We start from the raw sequence: 25,105 nt of genomic DNA on the forward strand, positions 1-25,105 counted from the left end.
GCTATGCTCGTCGAGACTTCGCCAGTCGCAAGACGAGGATGACTGCTCTCCGGAACCCGAAGGGAACAACCATTGCATCGAAAAGGGGGATGGAGAAAATCATCTACGACTTCTACTCTGATCTCTTCGGCAGCCATGTCCACTTGCTTCCTCACCATCTGAGGGAAGGCGGACATGTCATTCCAAAGGTTCTTCCGGTCGAAATACGACATGCTATTATGTCGGTAACAAATCGTACGGCACCCGGTCCCGACAGAATAAAACCAGAACAACTGAAGAACCTTCCGCCAGTACTCATCAACACCCTGGCGAGGATCTTCACACTTTATCTGTTGGAATGCAAGTTTATCTGTTGGAATGTTCGTAAACAGTGGAAGACCAGCAAGACCGTGCTTGTTGTATAAAAAGGGAGATCCATATGACATCGGCAACTATCGCCCAATCTGCTTACTGTCCTTCATCTATAAGCTCTTTACAAGAGTGATCCTTAATAGGATTGAAAAGTCTTGGATGAAGGACACTCATGCGAGCAAGCAGGATTTCGAAAAGGATTCAGCACGATTGACCACATCCACACTGTTTCGAGACTCATCGAGGTGGCTCTGTCTTACCTTCATCGACTTGAAGAAGGCCTTCTACTCAGTTGAGACGGAAACGGTCGTGGAAGTCTTGGACAACCAAGGCGTCCCTACTCAGTACATAAAGATACTTCGAGAGTTGTACAGTAACGTCACTACCGGAATTTCGCCATTCTACAAGAATTCATCCATCATTGACGTGAAGAGGGGGTCCGACAGGGTGATACAATCTCACCCAAAATATTCACAGCCACCCTGGAGAATTTCTTCACGATGTTTTTCAAAGAAAATTATGATGCTCTTCGTGTCCCACGCGAAGGGAGGAGCCACTGGGCTACTCTGGCACGCGATCGGGACAAATGGAAGAATTACTGGCGCCTGTTCGACCAGTTCGAAGATCAACGGGAGTCAAGGTGATCAAGGTGAGTTATCTTAGGTTTGCGCTTATTGCTGAGTGGATTAAATCTTCGCACCCGAGGAGCAGCTAAATTACAGACTATCCCAACTTATTTATCCTAATACGACTTTCTCAGTCGCAAATGCAAGAACAACATTGTTTTCATGCAACAAAAACGTTACAATCAATGACAGTAGTCACCGTACAATTTGAAACCGATTGATGTGATGCGTCAGCGACATAGGCGGATGCGGAAGAAACGGACTATCTTCACTACACCGGTCAACGACACAATTTCTCCGATCACATAAGTTCACTATAGCGTTGTTGTCACATCGCCCACACCGGTTGTTCCATGACTTCTCTTCTCGGGAGGAAACGAAGAGCATCGCAATTTGCTTCAAAGGACTCTGTGAAGGCGTCTGACCATCGGGTCGAGGGACTTCCTGCAGCGGATTTGATATCGCGTGGTACCCAGTCTCTCACGGCTTTGGTGCGACAAATGTCACTCAAACGCATCACACATCCATCCCACTTGATTTCACTTTTCGTTGAATGCGAACGATCGCAGGACTGAATTTCGAATCCCTCCTTTCACTTATATAAAGCGAGATACTCTTAGCATTACCCTTTCAACTCAGCACTACAATGCTGACCGCACTTTCTTCCGCCAAATTTTCGAAGCGAAGGTTAAGGAAGGAGGAATGATAAGTAGGTGATTATGGGACAGTATTATTGGCCTTTTTAACTACATCTTCTATAAACTCATTTACTTTTCAAGCCGCTCGTTCCCTTCTGCCCAACTCGGAAGTCAAATCGTTCTTCATGTTCATTTCGCAACTTGAATGTACTTAACTGGTATATTCAGATATATTCATTCCGTTTAGTGCGAATGGTGCATCAGAAAGTCATCTGCTTCAGATAAGCATCATCTTGTCCAGGTTCAGCGGAAGAGCAATCTTTCCACATCTTGTATAAAATTCTAACAGTGGTGGTCCCTCTGCCTGAGGCTTTGACGTTTTCAAAACAATGTCATCATCAAAGCGATTATGTTGAAACTGCTATCATTATCTCTTTTAACTCAATATCTCGATAACTCCCTTTTTTATCCCATTAGATCCTTGCATCAGGTCCACGAGTGTTGCACTGAACATTTTAAGTAGGATGTAAATAGTACACAAAAGTATGCACTCCATTTGAGTGCAATTCTTTCTTCTATGTAGTTCTCATAATATATGTGCAATATAAACAACGGCTCCTTAGAAAAAAAAGGCACAGAAAACAAAAGCTAGAAAAATCCCCACTCACATTAACATCGTATAGGTTCTTCTCGCGGGGTCCATGGAGAACACCAGGATCTTCTTCCACGGAAGCAGTTTTCTTTTCCTTGCCTCCTTCGTCTGTGCGCTTTCTTCCATCGATAGACTGCTGCAATCGTTTTCTTCTTTATTTTCCGAAAAATAAGAGTCGTTTGAGAATCCTTTTGGGAATTTCCACTATCTTGCCACAATGAAAAAAAGCAGTGATAAGACGGGAGTAAATGGGTTGTAGTTTTTTGGTTTGGTTTTGAATGCAGAAAAGTTTTCATTTTAGACAAATTCCGACTTTGCACCTATTTCCAATATGTACCCACACAAGTGCAGAAAATTGCAGATTTCTATTTCTCTGTCAGCAACAATCTTATTTGATAAACAGAAAAAAGTGCGTGTAAGTCCTTTAAACCTGTATTCTAACAGCACTCAATAAGAGCTAACGACTGTTTTCCCCCACTTGCAGTCGTAGAAGAGAAAAAGAGGGAAAAAAGAAATGAAAGTGGAAACGCTGACATTCTGTAATTGCACCAATGTATTTTTGAAATGTCAGTGTGTTAAAATCTGCTTAGAAGGCGGACGATATTGAATCATGTTCCAAAAACAACCATTTTTGTAAGTTGAAAGTTCTCTGGAAATGGGCGATGCAGCTGATGATCATTATGAACGAATCGAAAACCAAACGATACCACAGTAATTTTCTGTGTTCTTTAGTAAAATTAAAACGAATTGAAAACAAGAAATCGCCAATACTTCAATTGCTAGACTCACCTTCGTTTCCTTAGCTGATGCGTTTTTCAGTGAGGGTCTTCTTTCACCTACCAGGGAACCAGCTCTCTTTGCCGAAGGTGGACGAGTATCTGCTCTTCAAAAAAAAAAAAAGAAGTTATTATTGACATTACTCCAGAAGCCTATGCTTTCAGGGTTTCTCTTCAACCAAAATATCAGTGCGTAGCACATTTTTTCATAATGCATAAATACAGTGCCTTCAAAACCAAACTAACCAACCTTTTCGAAGCAGGCCTGTCTTGGCCATCGCGTGCATCAGCTACAGTTGACGATTTTGCGGACGACTGCTTCTCTTCTACGTTTTCTTTGCGATCTTTCTCAGTAGATGTAGGTGTTCCGCCAGTTGGAAGTCTCTCGTTGACGCTGTTCCTTCGTTCTTTCCTGACCGACGGTGCTCTTGCTACTTTTGAATCACTTTTAGAACAGTCTTGGATCTGTTTTGCCTCTGAACTCCCGTTGTTATCAGCCTGTTTCGAAGGATCTATTTGTTTCGAGACTTCGACACCCGTTTTCGGTGAAATATTTGTGGGTTCCGATGCATTCCCCTGAATTGCTTTTGCCTGAAGCAATTACTTACAAAGAAGATGTAACGGGTAGCAAACATTTACCTTCTCCGAGATCGCCATAGCCCTAGAGATGAGCTCTTCCTCTTTAATGCGCTCTTCTTCAAGACGCTTTCTCTCCTGCTCGCTGCTTCGCAACACTTCCTCTAACTCCTCAAGTTCTCGCTTACTGAGGCTATCAAATTCTTCTTTACTTTGCCTAGGAAATAAACAAGTTATACAAAATGCTATGCAACGTCATTTCAGTCAAAGTGGTTGCAAATTTTCTCATCTCAGGGAGATAGATCCAAGGGTTCCGACTATGTGAAGAGTTGGAGCTAGAGCATGCTTTTCAAGAGCATTACAGCCAGCTGTGAAAGTTGGTAGGGGTCGGAAGATGTAAGACTAAATCGAGAAGTCTGTTGAAAAAGGAGGACGATAGACGGGGGATCTGCAAGCCTTTTACGATGAAAAGCACTCAGTTTAGGAAATGGCTAGGTAAATGGAATCAAATAGTGGACAATAAGTGCAGAAAAATCTCAAAAGCTTTTTTGAGAAAAGTATCAGTGAATCATTATTTGCTCGAGTTTTACCGGCATGCAGAGCTTACCGATGTGGATCCAGCGCTTACATTGTCGGTACGTGAAAATGTGTTCAACAGAATGAGTGGGACACATCTGCAGCAGTTCATGCTCTTTCTCGATTTCACACCCACTATGTGTACAAACGGCAAACTCTAATAGCCTATAACTCCAGGTCGCAGCAACATGGGTTAAGCAAAGCCCTCCTTTATGTTTTGGCACTATCTCTTAGGAACAACTCCCTCATCACAGTGACGGCTTTTTCTTCCTCGTAATGTTTGTTGGTGGCAATTGTCTAATAATTCTGTTCATTTTGCATCACAATACCGTTGTGAAGCCGCAAGTTCCCCACACCTCAATAGCCACGACGTGCAAGATAGGATAGATATCACAAAACAAGAATTAGGATAGAGTCACTCAATGGAGTCACAAACGTTTAAACCGGGTGACACTACAAAAAATCTCACGAGAACACAAAAAATATCCTCTGCAACTAGATAAAATATTTGGCTCAGCAGACTGTGGGCTACCACAGGAAATGAAAGGCTAACTAATGAAGATACAAAGATATATGTAGATACAGAGAGCAGATGCAGAAGTGTCCAATATAAGAACGGGGTTCTGGTAAGTGCTTCAGTACGGAGTTCTGGTAAGCGCTATTTTTGTTTGAGTTCTACGCACCTCATCACTGCTATGAGCACGTATCTTTCCGTCTCTTCCGGAGAGATGAACTTCGTCTTATTCTTGAAACTCTCGCCATCCTCGATTTGTAACACTGATGGTATGAGACCACACATAAACTAAACTATTTCCTATTAAGTCCTCGATGGTGACTTCATCGACGAATCTTAGTAACCTCAATCATTTGCAACGCTTGCAGTTGTAGCTCAACGTTTTTTCGCATCATCATCGGTACGAACACGTTGAAATCTCCGGCTGCAGCTATGGGTTCGAGGCATGTCTGCAGTCGAAAATGTTAGAATATCATGGATTTCTTTCTGGAAAGTAGAAAGAGCAAAAAAAAAATAGATTGACATGCACCTTTTGGCGAATCGTTAGCTTTTCGACTCTAGCAGATTTCAGCTCTTCACGTAGACGCTCTAGAGAGATATTCGAATCAGCACAGAAGCACTCCACAAGTGTATCCACTAACTCTCTGAACTCCTTGTGGATACTTTCGTACAAAGAAATGTCGCCTTGCTGTCGATCGAACACTGCAAGCTTCATTAATGAGGAAAATTTGATAAATTAAAAGCAACATAGTATTTTCTTTCCTTTACGAAAAGGTCAACACCTCTTCTTCGAACTTTCGAGAAATTTGCGAAATATCAGAAGGGCACATGTAAATGGGAATTTTGTCTTTAAATCTGATATCTACCTTCAACGAACAGAACAATTCCTCCAAGAAAAGTGAAAAAAACCCTTCTGCTAAAAAAAAACATGAAGGATTGACTATTATAACATGAAGGGTTGACTCGACGACTGATCAGGTGTTTATTGTGAGGAGAGTGACTGAAGTGCGGCAGCGGTATTCGAAGATTCCACAGTTAGCATTTTTGGACTTCGAAGCCGCTTTCGACTCTTTTCTGCTAGCCTTCTCAATGCGCTTCGCGCCGATGAAGTTCCAGGAAAATTCGTTCATCTAATAAACGACATGAATAGAAGAACAACTGCTGCGGTCTGAGCACGATTTTGTAGCTGGATGTACTACATCTTTCGAAATGGAAACTGGAGTGAGACCAGTGGCCGTGGCGGACCCCAAGGTTCAACGTTGTCGTCGATGATATGAGGCGAAGAACAGTTGGGCAGTATCCCCGCAATGTCATTTTAGCACCTGCACGTCCCTTGGTGGATATCGGATACGCTGACGAAGCAGTAATATTCGCTTCTAGCGCACTGATAAATGCAAGCAGATGTGAGTTTCCTCGAGACCCTCAACGGAAGTCAGGGTGGACGGACAACCTATCGAACTCGTGGATGAGTTCTGTTATTTGGGGTGTATGTTGAAAATCGATGGCAGTTACGAGAGAGATATACAGCAAAGATGACAGGATGGGTTCGAATATGTTGAAGGACGATACACCACGCCGAAGATCCGGATAGCCCGTAACACTCGTCCGCCGATTAAGTCAGTCAGTTGTACAACAAAGACAAAAAGGAAGAAAAAAAAGAATATACAGCACTGAGTTTCTACTGCTTCATTTATATTGTGCATAACAGGATTAGACATCACTCCGATTAGTTGTCACTCCTGCTTCGTATTCAAGAAGATTAATTCACTATTACGAGATAAAATATATAAGGGATAAAGTGTGTGACAATGATTAGTCTCTTCAGATGAACTAAAAGGTTTGACTAAAATCAGGATCTTAGAGGTGACCTGATGAATGACTTTCGGTTACCAACCGATATATGAAGAAAACGTTTTTTTCTCCTTTAAACATATGTAGTAGTATCAATGTCGAGTTAGTAGGTAATGTTTTTTTTTTGCCCTTGAGTGATTTCGAACCATCCCACAATGGCTGCAATGGCGACCTCTTACCACATCGCTACACCCAACTAAGAACAAGAAGTTTGATGCAATTACGTAAGCGGCTGCGCTCGAAGCGGCGCAGTGGAGCGTAGCAGTTAAGAAAGAGATTCTTTGCTAGCACCACTCATTCCTGTAGTTCGCGATACTCGCTAGCTTCACCGCGTCGGTTTGAGGCAAGCCGCTTACGTAATTTACCAGAGCGCCATGACGGTTTGGCTGGACTATAACTGCGGGAGCACGGTCAAGCGTGGTGATGAGATACGACCCTCTCGAACACGACTCCCCACTCTTCTTCGACGTTGCTGCGGAATCAATGTATTGTAAATTTCGTGTGTTTCGCAAAAAAGTCGAAAAAAAAGCAAAGTCGAAAATTAACCGAGGGGTGAATCGCAAATGTGAAATTCGGTAGCTTCATTCAGAACTCAGAAGCAAGCAACAAAAGAAAACAAAAGAAACACCAAGTAGTGGAAGAAGCAAATTTGCTGAAGTATTATTGAAATATTGGTATTGAAATATTTCCATTTTTCTATTCTACTTTTATATAAAATCTATTGAATATTTTAAAGAACTGACTAAAGTTCATAATAAAAGAGTCAGTTGTATAGGTCGAATTACAGAGAAACGACGAAAAAAGAAAACGAAAAAATCAGCATTTAATTTCTACAGTGTGAAAATGCTGAAAAACAGATTCGACACCTCGCTGAGTCGAATTTTAACGAAAAAAAAGTTGAAATTCTGGAAGCACTAAAAGATGAAGGATTGAATTATACGTAGTTTCCAGTAATTTGAAAGTGGAATTAGTAGAATTTACTTGTCCACCAAGAAAATTCAGATTCTGTGCACATTGTAAGACTTTGAAGATCGCGAATAACTTCGTGATAAGAGAAATATCTTAGGTGGACTTTTATAGAAGGAGGTTTGCATCACGAAATAGTCACGCTGCTACTTTTTGTAACTTCTTAAATTTTTTTCTTAGATTATATGGGGAGTTTTCAATGGGAAAAATATTAGAAAAATGGCATTTTTCCCGTCTTTTTCCCATCGAAAATTTGGAAAACTGGAGAAACCCTGGGAATTCCCTGATAGAGCTTCTGATAGAGAAAATTCTCGGAAACAGGGGGATGGAGGCGGATTATCATACACCTTTTGGCGCGCGAGCGAAAATCGGGATTTTGGGACGTTTTTTCATTCCAGGAAAATCAGACAGCGTCTCAAAAAATTACCGATATAATCGGAAAGATAGACTAAGGAAAGCTCCATATGCAGAATTTCTAATCCTCAAACCATCTTGTTCTCTAAAAGTTTAGATGGGAATAATCCATAAAAGATCGAAAAATATTACATTTTATACAATCTAAGTTCCAGAAAGATTAGGTCGCAAAAAGAGCAGCATGACTGTTTTGTAGCGCAAACCTTCTTTAGAATACTGCCCCAAATATTTCTCTTGGTCCTCTTATCAAATTATTTGCTAATTTCCTGTCACATCTGTGTCATCTGTGCTCGCGTTGTTCATCGATTTGACAGAGCGGGCACCAGTAATACTTCCATTTTTCCCGATCGTACGAAAGAGTTGCCCAGTGGTTTCCCTTCTCGCGAGGGACTCGAAGAGCATCGTATTTTTTGAAGGACTTTGTAAAGAGGTCTGACCACCGGATCGGCGGCCTTCCTGCGGTGGGTTTGATGTCAGGTGGTATCTAGTCGCTGACGACTGTGGTCCAACGATTCTCGTTGAGACGCATCACGTGTTCGGCCCACCTTATTTCACCAGTAATACTTCCATTTTTCCCTATCGTGCGAAAGGGTTGCCAAGTGGTTTCCCTTCTCGCGAGGAACTCGAAGAGCATCGTATTTTTTTGAAAGATTTTGTAAAGAGGTCTGACCACTGGATCGGCGGCCTCATCCGGGCATATGTAGCAGCGTCTCTGATCTTCATCACTGATGTAGGAGAGAACTTCGGATTCATTCTCTCACTTGTGTGAGATGAGATACTCATAGTATCTATCGAATGAGCGTTCAATGACGTTGACCGCATTTTTTTCCTGCTTGCAAAATGTCCACGTTTCTGAAGCGTAGATCAAGGCAGGAAGAACGGAGGTGTTGACTGGGTAAGCACGAAGCTCAATGTTCTTAGTCCTCTTCACTCCCTTCTTGATGCTCTTGTGTGCTTCCCATGCCGCTCTTTTCCTTCTACCCAGCTTGGGGTCATTTTGTTCACCATGTTAATTTCCCGACACAGATATAAATAGCTGGAGTATTCCGTATATTCCTTCCGTTGAGTGTGAATGGGGCAGCTCCGCGAGCTCGCACGTGAGTTCACGGTTGCCTGCAACTCGTGCAGACGCTGACGTATCAGCTAGCATAGCAGTATAGATGAAGATGTTCAACAAACCGTCCATATTCGTCGTCGTTGTTGTTCATGGCAGTATCTTCCCAAAAGCCGACAAGCGAAGAGTTCTTAGTCGATGATGGTTCTGGTAGTTCGATTTGTGATTCGAAAATTGCGGTTTTCTCTTCTCTCCGTGTGAAAAATGTTCATGATTAACGTGGTGAAATTAACGTGATATTGATTATGATATTGATATTATGATATTGATTAACGAGGTGATTAAAGTGGTGTTCATGAAATTCTCCCTTCCCGCTCATTCCATTAGAAGCCGTGGTTCCGTCGTGAACTTCTACAGGGGTTCTTCTGGAGTCAACTTTGGGGTTAAAATCACCACATATGACCTTGTAGAATGTATGATCTTCTTCGCAAAAGTTTTCCAGGTCCACATTAAAAGCTTCGACTTATTCTTGGTAGCTTGATGTTGGAGCAACGAAGACCCTCAAAGTTGGCGTTGGACAGCATCTCACCCGCAGCCGTATGATTCGGGTCGTAAGTTGTTTGAAAGAATTTGTTCGAAAGTTAATTTCCATATTTGTGTTGATGAGGACACCAAATCCACCTCCTCTACTGTCGCATGTTCCTAAGAACAGTTCTTCTCCATTGTCATTCAGCGCTAAGTGGGTGGCGTCGTCTCGTCTCGATCTTCAATGATCTCCGATGCAAGCGCATGTCCGGTAGAAACAGAGAGTCCACCCTTGCGTCTGAGGGCAAGCACGATCGCTTTTGGTCCGCGATTGGACCACCATCAGCCACCGCGCCAACGCAACTAACCGGCTGGCATCCCACTAACGAACGAGATCAGTGGTTGTGGTTGTGATTTTCCAGACCTAACAATGTGCATAGGATCTGAATTTTTTAGTTCATTGTACAGGCCAGTCACATGTTCGTGAACCTCAAATGATACTGAACTCGACTGAAGTAAACGTGGTGGAGCATCCGAAGTAGATTGATGAACGCAGGACACTTTATTCTTTACCGTGCCACCCCCATTCACTAATTCCCACCTCACACTCCCTTACGACCTCCTTCCCCTGCAATCCCCCCCCCCCCCATTGAAACCCCCGATGGGAGAATCCCATCACACACATGACCCTGTTTGCGGATCAGTGATGCCTTGCGCCGAGCAATGGTGTGAATTCCCCATTGTTATAATTCTCTCAGGTGTACAACACTTTTTCAAAAGAAACGAAGAAATTTGACTCTGTTTGTATTTCACCTCATATGTAATGTCATGACGATTTTCTCCCATCCTGAACACGCGTAGAGACTTTTGTAAAATATATCAGCGCTGAAAAGTGAAGATTGCTTCGAGCGTAATCCTCTGTTCAAAACCACAATCACTTTGTTAATTCATTTTACTCGAACATAATAAACAGCAACATACCGACTGCGGAATTTATAACAAGATACAAAAATTCTACGGGTAAGCAATAATTTGACAACGAATATTCGCCGTGACACAGCGCGTACCAGTTTATCCCATTTCTGGATCGTGAACTTAAACTCTAATAATTCTAATGACATTTTCCGTTCAAATAAGTTTTGCGCATACATTAAGTACGCTAAAAATGTCCACAAAGATTACAACTAAATCACAAACAGCATGTTCTTACAGTGGCAAAAGTGTTTTTTGCTATGTAATTTCATCTCTCAACTGTAATTGCATTCTCCACAACAAACCTCCCATTTATCATGATGACATATCGACATTCTTATTCATGAACCATGAGATTGATGACTAGTTTTGACTAGGCAGTATGAAAGCGAACATAGCCAAGATTTTTCCTAGAAGGTGGTGTAGATTTTGAAGTAATTTAATACAATGAATTGTTGGTACAATTAGTCATCAAACATATTTAAAAAAAAACTAATATTTTTATTCTCCGAATCATATGTAGTTGTGATTTCTCGATCTACTTAAGCATTATTACTTAAGCATGCGACAATTACAATTCCGCTCAAGGACTTTATAAAAACGACGGTTGACTTTGTAAAAACGACGAAGTCTGGAAATGTCACCGTCGCCCATCGCCGCGTTTTTTTTTAATTCGAATTTGAAAAAAATACAAGTCATTTGAAAAAAATACAAGTATTATCAGATGGTACTCATAGAGCTGTTTCCGAAAAAGGTAGATCCATATAGCTCATTTATAAGATAAAAGTTTATTTGTACTCTGGTACATCCACAAATATTGGCTCTTTTGGTTCAGATACCTCTTCTTACCCCCGATAGTCACAACGAGAGACTCTCGATAAGCATAGGTCGCTTTTTTCTCTGAGGAAACTACAATCCGGTATCATCATAAGAAAATCAGATTTTATAATAAACACTAAGATAATAAAATCAAATAACATCATATTTCATAATGAAAAATTCCAGAGCAGATCCAATGAAATAACTGGTATATAATCACAGCAAATTAATTTTCTAACATTTTACCATAGCCATGATGATTTATAAAACTGGCATTTCACGTAGTCTGTTTTAAAAATAATGCTGTTTAAAGCAATAAAATACGATTCCATTTATTCTACATGTTATCCGTAGGAATATGACTTACCGCGTATTTTTTGAGTCCCGTTTTTACTTTCTGTGGAACTGTGTCCCGTGCGTACAGCTGCCCCCGACTGCAAACGCAAATGGTTTTTGTTCGAAATATGCTGCACTTTCGAAGTGAATTTTAATACGGAGTGTATCTTCGGGAACAGCTCAACGGGAGTTAGTTCTGGTAGTATTTTTATTTTTTTAAATGGTTATTGTTTAACGAACTTAAAAAACATGGAGGAGGACACCTCGCCATTCTTACAACTCTTGAGCGCAGTATTATGCAATTTTTGACTGTGAAAATAATTTTGCGCCAGCATGAATAGTTGCAGTAATTTTGTGCATGTGACCAAGCAGATAATCTCCTTTGAACAGGTGCGTAATCGCACACGCAAAGATAATTGCTTCATGTTATTTGCTACTCGATTCCTCTCATACTTGCATTTCTTTTGTAATCTTTTTTTCTTTTCTTTCTTTACCTGTTTCCTTATTAGAGCTACTGGCTGACAATGGTTTCATAGCAAATCTTCTATCATCTCTTGTTCCACTTTCAAAAAAATTTCACCATTCATCAGAAATCGGTTGGTAACTCTGGATCCACGAAATGTAGTTGTTTATTTGACTTGACCCTGTACATGAAGTTGTTGCCAATAATAAATTTGAACACAATTAGATTTTTCTACCGGCCTCAGCAGCGCTGTCGAAGTTCTCGTCTCGAAACTATGTTCCAAGCAACAACTGCAAAAGCAGTCAATTTCTTAACGGAATAATACAGCCGCCTTTTCATCAAAGCGACAGAAAGTTGGTTTATTTCTTATGACAGCAAATATTCTTTGTAATATTGAGTAATCAACGTTATAAACTCGATCTTATTACTATTTGAAACACCGTTAAAGCAGAAATTTTCGAGGTTTAACTCTTCCAGAAATCTATAAATTTGAGACATCAAGAGCACTGAGCCTTCAGTCCAGATGACATCTCCGAAAACACGTCCAAAAAAATGATTCACGTCTCCTTATATACTGAGGCTTGTGCTGGTAAGTAGATTTTTTTCTGAGCGCTACCTTTAAGCGACATATCAACAGGTTGGAAAAAAGATCTTGGTCTTCAAGGAGGACATGAGTTCTTATTTTGTGAGAACGGCTCCTTCTGGATCTATTGTCGAAGACATCGTCCAGACTAACATTTCCGAGCGCTCCTGACATCTCAAATCCTTGGAATTTTTTTTGGATGGGAGAAGGATACACGTCTCACCACGATACTAATTAACTACGCTTTTTCTTCTTCTTCCAAGAGAAGGGAAATTTTCCTGAACGCTATCTGCAGGAAAGAAGATCACATGGTTGTTTTTACGACATCAACTCTACGCATTCAGAAAGTTATAGAAACTTGGTAAGCACCAATAGAAGAAACAGCAAAATTTCCGCTCACCTACAGAACGATGTTCTATGAAATTTGCAACCGGCAACGCCCAAATTGGAGAATCGATGAATTCGAGGAACTTCCCAAGCACATTCGAGGTTTCTGATGAACTTTTGCGCGATAGGCGACGAAGCATCTTAGCATACTTACATTATACTACATACTAATTACATTAGACTACATACTGGAAAAAATATCAATTAAAATTATCAGAACATGGGAACATAGACTGAAAGGAAACCCTATAGAAAGAGTAGACCAGAAGTATTCAAATACACGTTCGTGGCCGCCTATCAGCCAACAATCGGAGCCATGGAAACGAAACGGCCATTGCTGTCTGTGTGTGCGAAGCATATCCAAGATAATCGACTATATAGACCGAGAAAGGGTTTCATATTCATGCGAAAGGTTTCGTAATTAATATATGTAGAAATAAACATCCTGCAACAGATTTTAGCTGCGAACTCTATTTTTATCCTACTTCAGAACTCCCAAGTACAACGTGTACACATTTATTTCTTTTAAAGCAGCAGTTACACAATTGTTTCAACAGTAGGGAAAGTGTTGAGTTGAGAGATAAACTGGTCGGAAAATAACAACCCACTCCAGCAATAGAAATGGAGCAAGCAATAACTCAGCTAGTAAGGATACACGTGCGATTATGAAAACTACAACTGAATCTACGGAGCGCATATGAACCCGTCCAGTACACATATAAAGTAAGTCATTCAAATATTCTTATGCCCGTTCGAGTCGGTGCACATAACGCTAGTAGGATAACTAACCATAATGAACTAACATACAATGAGCTCACTACATCGCAATTATTTCGACCTATGTTGGAGATCTGTACCATACAATGCAAAGGATATTGTCTCCCGAAACCGCAAGTTTGCGCCAGGAATATCTTACGTTCATACTTTAAAAAACGCAAGATACCTCTAGTCACTTGTTCGTCAACACCTATACCATAACTGAAACGTCTGGCGATCGCACAATTGTGTTATCCTACAGTAGATTACCAACATTAAAAATGGAGACTCAGGCCATAAAGTACTAGTGAGCGCATCATAAAATGAAACTGAGTGAAACAAATGCATGATGAGTAATTCAACGACCTATAATTAACTCGTAAAACATTTTGAGAACCAATAGGCAATACAATAGAAGTGCAACATATTACTGACAATTACCTAAAGATACGCTATGTATGTACAGTAATGATTTGAGCACACACATTGCCAGTCGTATGATATTACAATTATTAACAAATATGACTTATTTCGAAGGAGAATGTGAAGAATTAAGTAACGAAACTGAGGTGGTAATGGGTGTAGCCGAATTCCGCCGTGGAGCATTCATATTTAGTGAGTGGGTAACCGGTGGCGCACTAGGCTTCACGAAATCATCATCACCCGCTGCGGAACCAGTACCAAGGGAAGACCGAGACGATAATCCCGAACTCTGGAAACCAAATTCAGAAAGAATGAAAGAAAGAGAACAATGCGGTTGCACTGACCCGTCCGCTTATTGGCTCCAATGGCGCAGACAGAAGATTCCCCAATCGTCGGAATTGATTCACTCTTTCTCGTACTATACCTTGCTTTTCAATGAGCGCGACCGATGGACGACATCGAAGTTGGCGATCCATATGAACACTCTGGGAAAAGGTATGACTATTCCATATTTAATTGGAAGATAAGTAGATGGTTTGGGGTTAATCAATCCTATCGGAATGTGCTCTTTTCCATCTAAAATCGCTTGAATTCACTGCAAACGTCACAAAACAGCAAGAAAATTTCTCGCTGAACGTGTACTGCATAAAATGTGTTTAGAATACAGATAAAGAACAGAAACTTACAATATCAAGATCAGAGGTTGCATTCAGTATTGCTGCCTTCATTTCGTTTGAAGCAGCAAACATATCGTCACTGCTCAAACCGTCACTTGAGTTGTGGCACCCGGACGAGGAAATCTGACATTGTCTCGTAAAAGAGTTGTTGTAGATATTGCTGCCATCTAGCGCACTTGTCTTAAAGATCTGAAATCCAAAGTTATAAAGCTTTGTTTATCGAGAAAGGGGAAAAGAAAACGAACAGTACAAACATTCGGCCTCAGAACTTACCGATCGGGGCTGCACAGGAAACAAGGTTTTTGATGAACATATTGATGATAAAAACTGCGGTTTCTCCACTTCTACATTATCAGGCTGAAAGGGATTTAATGACTAACTAAATAGAAATTAGTTCTGTGATAAACTACAACTCTTCTCCTCAGTTAAAACCACCTTTCCATATGGTCTACAAAAAATGCAACAGAAACTATGTTTCTGCAGTATTTTTAGTAGACCAAAAGGAAAGACATATATTACACATAGATAATTAAGAATTCATAATAAAAGGAATGTCTTGATGATGATTTATTTTTTATTATGATTGGAAACTAGTTTTTATTTCGCCAAGTAAGCAGTTACGTAGGGTTGCAGCCTTACGTAGAACTAGCTGCAACAATACTTCAAGACTCCTAAGCTTTTAAATTAACCCTATTTACAAACGAAAATCCGATCTTTTTAGCCCACTTCAACAACTGAATCGCTAAATGACTTCCCCAAGCTGTCCTTCAACTACCTACCCTCCCTTCAGCACCGCCCGCCTCCGTGTAATTACTGCTGCCGCTCTACCAGCTAGACATCCTCCACGACCGCCTGAGATCACCTACACCCCGCCTCCCTATTACTCCCTAATCGAATCGTTCGCGCCGCGACGAAGCGGTGGGTATTGCGAATTTTGAAGGGAAGGGAGTGTAAACGAATTGATGCAGCAAATTCTGATGTACGGATACAGTAAACTAAACGCATATTATTAGAAGTAAAAGAGAGGAAGTAGATCTTTCCATCCAATGTAATTTCACATAAGTAAAGATTATCTCAAAAGAGTGCAGGGAAAAGAATAACATGCATTTATTTTCACACATCTCATAACTTCACACATTTCACGCATTAAGTTTTCTATATAAACTCGTAGTGCATAAGTATGTGTTTGTCACGATGCCATTCAACGAATTCGTGTTTAGCATTCAACTGCAACAGCTATACGTACAGCAACATCGTGTGCTTATTACTTTGTATACATTCTTTAAACTCCTTTCTACATTTTACCTTTTCAAAATTTTACATAGATATAATGTTCATATAGAACGCATGTCAAATATTTAAATACGTACTTTTACGTTTTATACAATAAAACTTTGTATAGTTATTCAAACTTCTTTCAACAGCATTTTATCGTTCCATTTTTCTCTACTCTCTGCATAAAATCAATATGACTTGTTATGTGTATTAGTGTCGAAAAGAGACCTTTGTATCTTCGAGATATACCTTTAGGCACAATGTATGGCTGCAAGGCATTATTCGCGCTTCGTTAGTCGTTGGATGCCAGTTTTACCCAACTACATAAGTAAAAAGAAATTCATAGAAAGCGAAAAAAAAAGTGAAAAAAATAGCATTACACCGATCAGAGGGACATTCTTTGAATTATTTCTTGCATTCCCAGAGATGGATGAGTGGTTTCCACCTAGCTAGTCAAAACAGGATAATTTTGTTTTCATTCGCATTTCAAAATGGCATATCACTTATACAAATCTCTTTCATTCTTTCCTTATATTAACTTATAAAGATATTTTATGTAGAATTTCAAACAACATCTAATACCAGGTACTTTCCTTTCGTTCGATTCTAAAAGCGCATCATAAGAATTGCAGGCGCGGCGAAAAAAACTCGTCGTAAGAGCAGCAGACGCGGCGAAATGGGTGGGAAAGGTGGCGTGGGCGGGGCGTCAGCGAGAAGTAGCACAGGAGGAGCAGTCAAGGTACTGTAGAGATTATAACGGTAGGTTAAATCTAAATCTACTTAGAAGCATCACTCCACGAATCGGATTTCAGGTGGAGTATTCGTATACGGGATAGTAGATTATGGAGAGGGATGTGATTCCGAAGAAATGAAGGGGTGATGCTCTTAAACGGCTGCGCGGGCGGTCGCGGCGCGCAGGCCCGCGGCCATTTTTGCCAAATCTCAACTTCCGAAATGTGTGTCCATAGGGCAACAACTCGTAAAAGAAGCCCAATTTTCAACTACATAAGGAATGCGTTAACAGAGAGGATTGTGCCAGCCGTGAGTTGTAGAAGCCACGAATCATTAACGTTCCTGCCAAAAACAACTCGGCGCGACGCGAGCGTCCACACAGCCGTCTAAGTAGATTTAGATGTTACTTATGACGGCATCAGGAGACGCGCGGTGCAATTAACGACGCTCACTAAACTCCTAGATACGCGGCGGCACGTCATGCAGGTACCTTTCCACCATTTCCCCACTCACTCTATTGTAGTTACTTTTTTTTTTGAGAAATAGCTCCAAATGATCTCTACCACAACTTTTATAAATAGATAAGAAACTATAGTCATAACGATAATACTACACAAATTCCTGTGTTTCCACAGCTGAAAGTTCATATTTCAGAAAAAAAAAAGAGGTAGAGGGGTAAACGCTAAACAATTTGTAGCAAACCTTCCCCATGCGTGAACGGGAAATAGTTTCATCACGATGTGGTGGTTGAGAAGGAATACGGAAAACTACATTTGACTGTTCTTCGCACGGACCAGAAGGGTCAGCACAGTCTCCAAGTTGTTTCGCCGAGAAGCTGTAAAAGTAACATTACTTAAGCATCAATTGGAAAGAAAAACACTTGCCTTGTGGGAGCAATCTGCCCTGATACAACGGTAACGGTCCTTGACGGAGACTGCACAACAGAGTGATAGTAATCATTGAGGGGAGAGACCATCGACGTAGGTTCGGGAGGGGTTGTGTTGAGATCTGTAGGGAGATTGAGCAAAGATGGTTCGTCTGCAGATGGAGACAACATTGGAGCAGTGGAGACCACTATTGTTTCACCTACTACCGCTGAACCATGAAGTTGCTGCTGTTTCTAAATCCAAACGACAATGTGTGGGGCAAGATTTTTCGGTATCTTTGCCTGTGAGTATACATCATACAATTTTACCTTTATTTCACCAGCACTTGGAAACACTATAGGGGAGCATCCCGTGGATACCATCACACGACATTCTCTTTTTTGATCTAGGAAATTCCCAAATGTAGACTAGTGTATGAAAGAACGAGTGCCAATATCAATGAGCCAACGAACCTTTTTCGAGAATTGAGGAGTCCGGAGTTTGGCTTGAATCCAACAATGATTTCTGAAGAATCGATGAGAGTTCCCTACGTTGTTGTCGTTTAACACGTCTCAGCCGCGACTCCTGACCTCTCTGTGACAAAAGAATCGATCGGCGAGTGCGGATTCGAGACCTGGTACAACATTCTATTAAAAATGATGTTACCTGCGCTAAGAGATCTGCTGAAGAATTTGTAAGCAATGTGCTATTGTCCTCGACGAGTTCTTCACATGAGCTGCTTGCACTCCCAGAAGCTTCTGCTTGGGTGACCCGATTCTGTAAGTGTTCATGGAAGTACATCTAATCCGAAGACGAAGCAATATACATGTTATAGTAGACAGGTTTTCAAAGTGGGGCCGCGTATACAAACCTGACTGCTACCTGCTCGTAATGGTCCTAATTTTACCAAACGCATTTAGAGTTCAAGTGTACGCATTAAGCACGTACGAGCTATACAACCTGCAGAGTACATAACTAATTACAAGCTTTGGAGATGTTCTGTCTTCCAGCAGCTGCTCATAACCTAAGGAGCGGGCCAATTCCCTAAAGCTAGTGTTTATTGTTTGGCAACAGGCATTGGTTTCGTCACGCTGAACTGTTGAACACTGTCGTGTGAACTCCAACAAACCGCCCTGTCAAGACTTCTACGATATTTCTGAGTGCCGTTTACTGCGCTGGAGTCAACACTCATCAGAGATAGGCCCATCATCAATACCGAAGACTACACTATCTACTGCGGTGATGCTGATGAAAGGAAAGCAAGGGGCTGCGCGATGGTTGTGAGGAACTACTACAACAATCTAGTGGAGGAATTTGGGTCAACGTCGTCTAGATGCGCCTTGGCACGACTCCGGAATCGCGAGCACGTAAACTCTGGAGAGCAAGTCCCCATGCACCTACGGAATCCGCTGAAGACAACAATGAGGATGCCTTCTATGCTGAACTCAATGGGTTGATGTCTAAAAGTCCCAATCAACAGCTAGTTATTGTCCGAATCGACGCAAATGCGAGAATGGACTTCGGCAACAATCCGATCTGCTAGGAAAATGGAATTATCGAGCCGTGCGCAAGTCGAATAACGGTAACCGTCTGGTCAACTTTTGTGAACGGACGGACGTCATCATCGCTTCCGCGTTCAAGAAGAATCATCGACGGCATTAGCTTATGTGACAAGGGCCAACCCTTTTAACGTCTGCAGGGCTGCGCGAGCAGAACATGAGGACTTTCAAACTTCACTGCAGAACCCAGCTCGACTACGTTCTGACGAGGAACATTCGTCAGTCGCATATCCGAAGACCTAGAGTTGTTAGAGGCGTCGCGCACAACTCTGGTCACCGTCCAGTTCTTATCTTCAAGATTCGCTACCACAACAGAAACCGAGGAGTTCCTCTTCAACCGATAAAAGGCGTACCAGTTCTGAAAGATGAAGTATGCAGAACTAAATTCTGCCAGCATCTGTCTATTCATGTTGCAGTGCGGACAAGGAAGAAGCTTTGCGATTTAGATCCTTTCACAAAGTGCATCCAGAACCATGCAAGGGAAACGCTCCCGTTTCTAATTCCGCGGAAGAAGTTTGCTTTTGCATCTGCGAAGACAAGATCCATGTCAAGACCAATTCTGTATGCACTGCCCGCTGCACTGGTGATTTCAGTCAGGAAAAGCGTCTGAGAAGGAAGTTGCATCGCCAACTACAGCAAGACCACGAAAACGAATGGATGTTAAGAAAAGGGGTGGGAGGACAAGAACTCGCAAAAAGCATATGCTATGCTGAAAGAGTATAGCTGCAGGAAAATGGCAGTGTGGAAGACTGAAAATTGCTTTCCAGTCTTCCACACTGCCAGTAGAGTGGCTGTCACTGAAGCAACCCTACCAATTTGGAGCGACCATTTCAAGACCTTGCTGAACCGGCAAGCCAGCAGCCCATCAGCTCCTGAACTCGAATGCGTTCGTTGACCGACATATGCGGTTAGCGAGGAACCAGGCCCGAGTCGAGGTTCTGGTTGGAATGGATCGACAAAAAGATACCTGGCTCGTGGAGATACGCTATCATAATTCCCCTCCGCGAGAAGTTATCCGTCATGGAGCCTAGGAACTGTAGAGAAATCTCACTGCTGAGTGTTATGTACAAGGTTTCGTAGCGGAATATCCTGAATCGACTTTAAACATCGGCGAAAAATCGCAATGAGCGACGAGCTAGCTTTCTTTGGCTCTGGCCGATCCACGATTGGCCAGGCGTTCATCATCAGGAGAGTGACCGAAATCTGGCAGCGGTTTTCGAAGCTGATGCAATTAGCCCTTCTACACTTTGAAGCCGCTTCTAGCTCCTAACATCGAGGCCACTTCTAGCTCCTAACATCCTAACTCCTAACATCTAACATCGAACATTCTCAACGCACTTTGCGCCAATGGTGTACTAAAAAAGTTTTTTCTTCTACTTAATGACATGAATCAGTGTCTTCGAATATCAGCCGGATGTACAACATCGTGTGAAGTGGTAACTGGCATTGGACAAAGAGCATTGGGAGGACCCTTCCTCTTCAACATCGTCATCGATAAAATCTTGCGAAGATCAGGGTCCTGCTTATATCGTCTTACCACCATTAGGGTCAAGATAAAAACTTGCGAAGATCAGGACCCTGATCTTCGCAAGATTTTATCTTGACCGAAGAATGTCGACGATGTTATGTTCGCGAAAAGCAGTGCGGAATTTCAACATGTTACCAACCTTATATCGAAGCTAGCAGCAACTTATGCATATGCATATGTAGGCCTCTTCGAGTCCTCGAACGGGAATCAAGATGGACGGACAACCGAAAGAACTCGTCGATGAGTTCGGTTACCTGGGGTGTAGACTGAAGAATAACGGCAGCTACGAGAAAGATGTTCAGCAACGATGCGGCCACTAAAGCCACTTCTCCATTCAACTCCTTGACTAAATGCATATGGTCGATCCCTATCATCAACGACGTCAAGCTGCGAATCTACTTATCCGCAATTTACCCCATCATGATGTTCGGATCGGATTTCGTTTCGGCAGCACCGTCTACGGTAATGGAGAAAGCTGTATGCTTGGAAGCTGTTTAAACGGCTGCTTGGCTAATTAGGATATACCACAATGAAGATCTTCACGCGGAAGTCGACATGGTGTACCTGGTGATGACATCTGGAAGATATCAACATCTTGCACCGCCATCGAATGTAGCCATGTAAAATCGTCTCCGAATCTCCGGTCAAATACAAAAGAGACCAACAGACCGCTTTGTTCAACATGTTGTGGCGAAGATGCGGGTAATCGCGTCAGGCGATGATACAAGCTCGCCGATTAAGTCAAACAAGCCAACAATGGAACTTTTACAAAGTTCTTTGCCTGTTCTTTGCCCTTAATACACAACTTGACACTGAATTATAATCTCACAAATAATTGTCTGGTTCAAAACGCTCAAAAGAGTGGTAATGAGCACCTACGGGTCGTTTACCTCTTTCTCTTGCTCATTCGCGTTGACAACTGTAGCTCGCCGTTTCGGTTGGTGTAGCCCCGAATGCAAGGTGTTCGGCTGATTACGCCTGAATCAAAAATTTTTAAGAAATCTTCTAGATAACAGTAGAAGCAAGATAGAAACAAGGGATTATTGAAACAATATAAAAAAAAAACTATTAGATCCTCAGTACGATTCACTGATTTTTTCCAAAGGAGCTGACACGTGCACTAACAACTGAAAAGGTACCTCAAAGCAGTGCATGTTTTAACAGGTGTTGTATGACGTCGTCTAGACCTCTCGTGTCCCTCTCCGTACGAAGAGAGAAAGTGTTCATGACTAACAAGCGATACAGGAGTGTCTTTCAGAACCTGATAGAATAGAGATTACATAGAACTTATAGTACAGTAGGATGATCAAGGATCAAAACGAATGATGGTTTGTCCTTTCTCAACTAACCTTGCTAGCTCTCGCAGATGGAGATTCGCGGCGTTTCTTTCCAGAGTCACGTCTGACAATGGAGGATGCTAAGGTAGGCTCAGTCGTATGACGCGAAACCCTTCCAGCTGAGTGGGATGAAGTTGCCTTTGACCCTTTCTAAGGATATAAAGAGTTGCTTTCGATATGAGCACAAAAAACCTGAAGGTACCTGTGCTGTCGACTGCACAGGCAATCTCTGTTGTGTACTTGGTTTGCACTCAGATTGATGATGGCGAGTGCGAGTAGTGCGAGTGCCAGAAGCGCGTAATGCATCTCGAGAACGAGAGATGTGACTCTGAATTCAGAAGAGCAATGATGGCACGTGGAAGAAGTTATTGAAACATTCAATAACACAACAAAACGATTTTTCTATCAAATATTGTTCTTTTCTAGGAATACGTAGAACAATTGCTTGTGACCTCCCACACAACTCTGCATGAAAAACGGTATGTTCTTTTGTAACATTTTTGGGTACCTTTCTTTAGATCCGACAACCGAATTGAGTTTACATTTGTAAAGTGAGTGCATCTTCAAAAAAAAAGCAACATCACCACCACATCAGCACTTCAATTCAACGCAGAAAAGGCTGTTCAGGGCGATTTTTACATAATTAGTTAGACTGTCATGGTTTCTCATTTAAAAAAAATCCTTATGTCAAACAAAAGTAAGAGATCACCTATGAAGACAAAGTGCTCTATCATTATATCACAAGACTTATGGGAGCGACGAAGAGGCCGGCAAAATTCATACGGCAGACCCTACACTACTGTGAGTTGTTTAGCTAAGTTCGGATCCTTGCTGATAGACTATTCATTATATACCAAAGAAAGGCAATGACTTCATTTTCTACGACGTTAGCCTTATCAAAGTACCCGTCTAAAAGTCTAAAGTAAAGCAGTGCAAAGTAAAGTAGTCTAAAGTGAAGTCTAAAGCTGGATTTCAGCCTTCTTTTCGCGTTCACTCTCTACGGACAAATAAAAATTAATTGTAGTGCCATTTTATGGAAAATTAGTATTCTTTTTACTAACAACGCCTTCCTCGTTTTTTAAAAAACAAATTCAGGCGAAAAACTTCATAGCTTCCTTTCTTGAACGCGTCAGTTCTATATTTGGAGAACATTCCAACTTCAACTTCAAACACTCCCTCGATACCAATACAATATAGAAACAAATCGAAAGCATCACTCAAAGTATGTTTTCAACTCCTGATTTTCCCAACAGTTATCAGAGAACGATGTGTTAATATGAAATAACCTGAACGACATCATCGTACAGACAAAGATAAGTTCAACATCAGATCATGTAAATTGCTGGCTATTATTTAAGCAGCCGTTTGCATTCCTCTTTCAACATTCTGAGGCATGTTACCTGAGACAAGCGTGCAAGGAAATACACACGGGAGCAGTCATATAGGGAGACGCAACACGCGCAATACCTATCACTATGAAACGGCCCAGAACCTCTCCCCTAGTTATTGACAAATCTACTTGGAGTTTGAGGATTGCGCGATACTATGACACAACGGCGCACCAACTCGACACCGTCGGACCTGTTATACTCCACTTCACAGCTTTCTGGTGTCGACGCCCTCCTACCTTTTTGGCTTAGAATTGAATTTCGTCACACACTCACCCACACTCTTCGTCACTGAAAAAGAATTTTAGCGTGCCTCCGTAATTCCTAGGAAGCAGCGAGTAAGAACTAGTTACAGTCGTGTCAAAATGGCCACAAGTTTGGTGCAATTCATCTTAGTCGGAACGCAGCAGTGACGGGCGCTAGACATGGTCCCCACTCGATCCTAACCGCTACGCTCCACCGCTTCGCTACTCAATTGCACAGGGCTTTAGGTCGTTTTGACCTGACTGTCTTAAAATATTGCATCAAGAATATGACTTCACAATAACTTCCCTATAGAGTAGCACGACCAATCTAATTCTAAATTTGCTCCTATGATGGAAACAAACGGACCTTAAAGGCAGCGTATCAAGAAATTGACGTAGTGTGGAAACCTAATGGAAACCGCAGGGTTCGATGTGTTGATCACCAATATAAGTGTGGTTCCGCTTAATTTTATCCACTCGTTTTTTAAAAAGTTAGGGAAACGGCGTTCTCTTCAATAAAGTAAATTGGAACGCGCCAAAGGTGCGCACACCACCTCTATATGCGACCGACCAAAAACCATAATTCCCTTCAATAGTCTATTGAAGTAAAATCAGTTAATAGACTGCTGATGGGATCGGAGCGTGTACAAAAAGGCGTGTTCTAACGTATCGCATAGGTACTAAAGCGGTTCTCATCTTTCTCGTCGTTTTTTAAGGGCGATCGGTGGAAACTGAACGGAGCCACGCTTATATTCATATGTGCACCCAGAACTCTATGTTTTATATCACGTCTCCACACTGTGTCAATTCCGAGATACTTTGCGTTCAAGAATACTTCCAGAACCATAAAAAAACGAAATAATAAAAAAAAAGCAAGTGCAGAGAAATCCTAGATGCAACCTTGCAAGAATGTGTACGACTTCAAGACTAAAAGACTTGTATGCGAACTGCAGGAAAATAAATAGAAGAGAACGGATGATATCAGACCGTAGGAAGGATCCTTCAACAACACAAAAAAGAAAACACGTCTACATCTCCGTTCCAGCAGAACGAGTCCAAGTTTGATTCGCAAACATCTGTGCAAATCTATTACCTCTTTAGTTTGCGTAGGATTAGGTGAGGAATCAGCGAATTCGAGCACATAACGAGTCGATGTCTTTCGTCCGCCCCCGATTCTGTTATCAGCACACAGTTCGTTCGGAACTACTATAGCCGGTGAACTTGCACGTCGATTTGTCTT

The 25,105-nt window shown here is 41.7% G+C and overlaps 3 protein-coding genes across 5 annotated transcripts in view; 2 read left to right on the plus strand and 1 right to left on the minus strand.

Annotated features, from left to right (window-relative positions):
• The window catches only part of RB195_014935 (uncharacterized protein), a gene marked incomplete at both ends in the record, with an annotated part of 37,116 nt that overhangs the window by 2,308 nt on the left and 9,703 nt on the right, over positions 1-25,105 (minus strand). The window contains 25 exons of one of the 3 annotated variants that reach the window (XM_064205417.1): positions 1,306-1,548; positions 2,284-2,403; positions 3,057-3,150; positions 3,294-3,619; positions 3,683-3,836; positions 4,879-4,997; positions 5,054-5,158; positions 5,239-5,411; positions 13,093-13,219; positions 13,360-13,452; positions 14,464-14,547; positions 14,603-14,743; positions 14,945-15,124; positions 15,209-15,292; positions 17,645-17,777; positions 17,827-17,950; positions 18,029-18,062; positions 18,138-18,214; positions 18,282-18,402; positions 18,475-18,585; positions 21,786-21,873; positions 22,035-22,156; positions 22,245-22,382; positions 22,435-22,560; positions 24,959-25,102. In XM_064205417.1, the coding sequence (XP_064061300.1) occupies positions 1,306-1,548; positions 2,284-2,403; positions 3,057-3,150; positions 3,294-3,619; positions 3,683-3,836; positions 4,879-4,997; positions 5,054-5,158; positions 5,239-5,411; positions 13,093-13,219; positions 13,360-13,452; positions 14,464-14,547; positions 14,603-14,743; positions 14,945-15,124; positions 15,209-15,292; positions 17,645-17,777; positions 17,827-17,950; positions 18,029-18,062; positions 18,138-18,214; positions 18,282-18,402; positions 18,475-18,585; positions 21,786-21,873; positions 22,035-22,156; positions 22,245-22,382; positions 22,435-22,560; positions 24,959-25,102 (3,261 nt within the window). Of the gene's footprint in view, positions 1-1,305; positions 1,549-2,283; positions 2,404-3,056; positions 3,151-3,293; positions 3,620-3,682; positions 3,837-4,878; positions 4,998-5,053; positions 5,159-5,238; positions 5,412-13,092; positions 13,220-13,359; positions 13,453-14,361; positions 14,548-14,602; positions 14,744-14,944; positions 15,125-15,208; positions 15,293-17,644; positions 17,778-17,826; positions 18,063-18,137; positions 18,215-18,281; positions 18,403-18,474; positions 18,586-21,785; positions 21,874-22,034; positions 22,157-22,244; positions 22,383-22,434; positions 22,561-24,958; positions 25,103-25,105 lie in introns of those variants that run through there. The other 2 variants (XM_064205416.1, XM_064205415.1) reach the window with 2 other exon arrangements.
• RB195_014938 (uncharacterized protein) lies at positions 39-404 on the plus strand (the record flags this gene model as incomplete). Its single annotated transcript, XM_064205419.1, has 1 exon — positions 39-404. One exon carries the CDS (start codon positions 39-41, stop codon positions 402-404), a length of 366 nt encoding a protein of 121 aa, XP_064061298.1.
• RB195_014939 (uncharacterized protein) lies at positions 511-1,014 on the plus strand (the record flags this gene model as incomplete). Its single annotated transcript, XM_064205420.1, has 1 exon — positions 511-1,014. One exon carries the CDS (start codon positions 511-513, stop codon positions 1,012-1,014), a length of 504 nt encoding a protein of 167 aa, XP_064061299.1.

This window comes from Necator americanus, chromosome V (genome assembly GCF_031761385.1).
Source record: "Necator americanus strain Aroian chromosome V, whole genome shotgun sequence".
Classification (NCBI taxonomy): domain Eukaryota; kingdom Metazoa; phylum Nematoda; class Chromadorea; order Rhabditida; family Ancylostomatidae; genus Necator; species Necator americanus.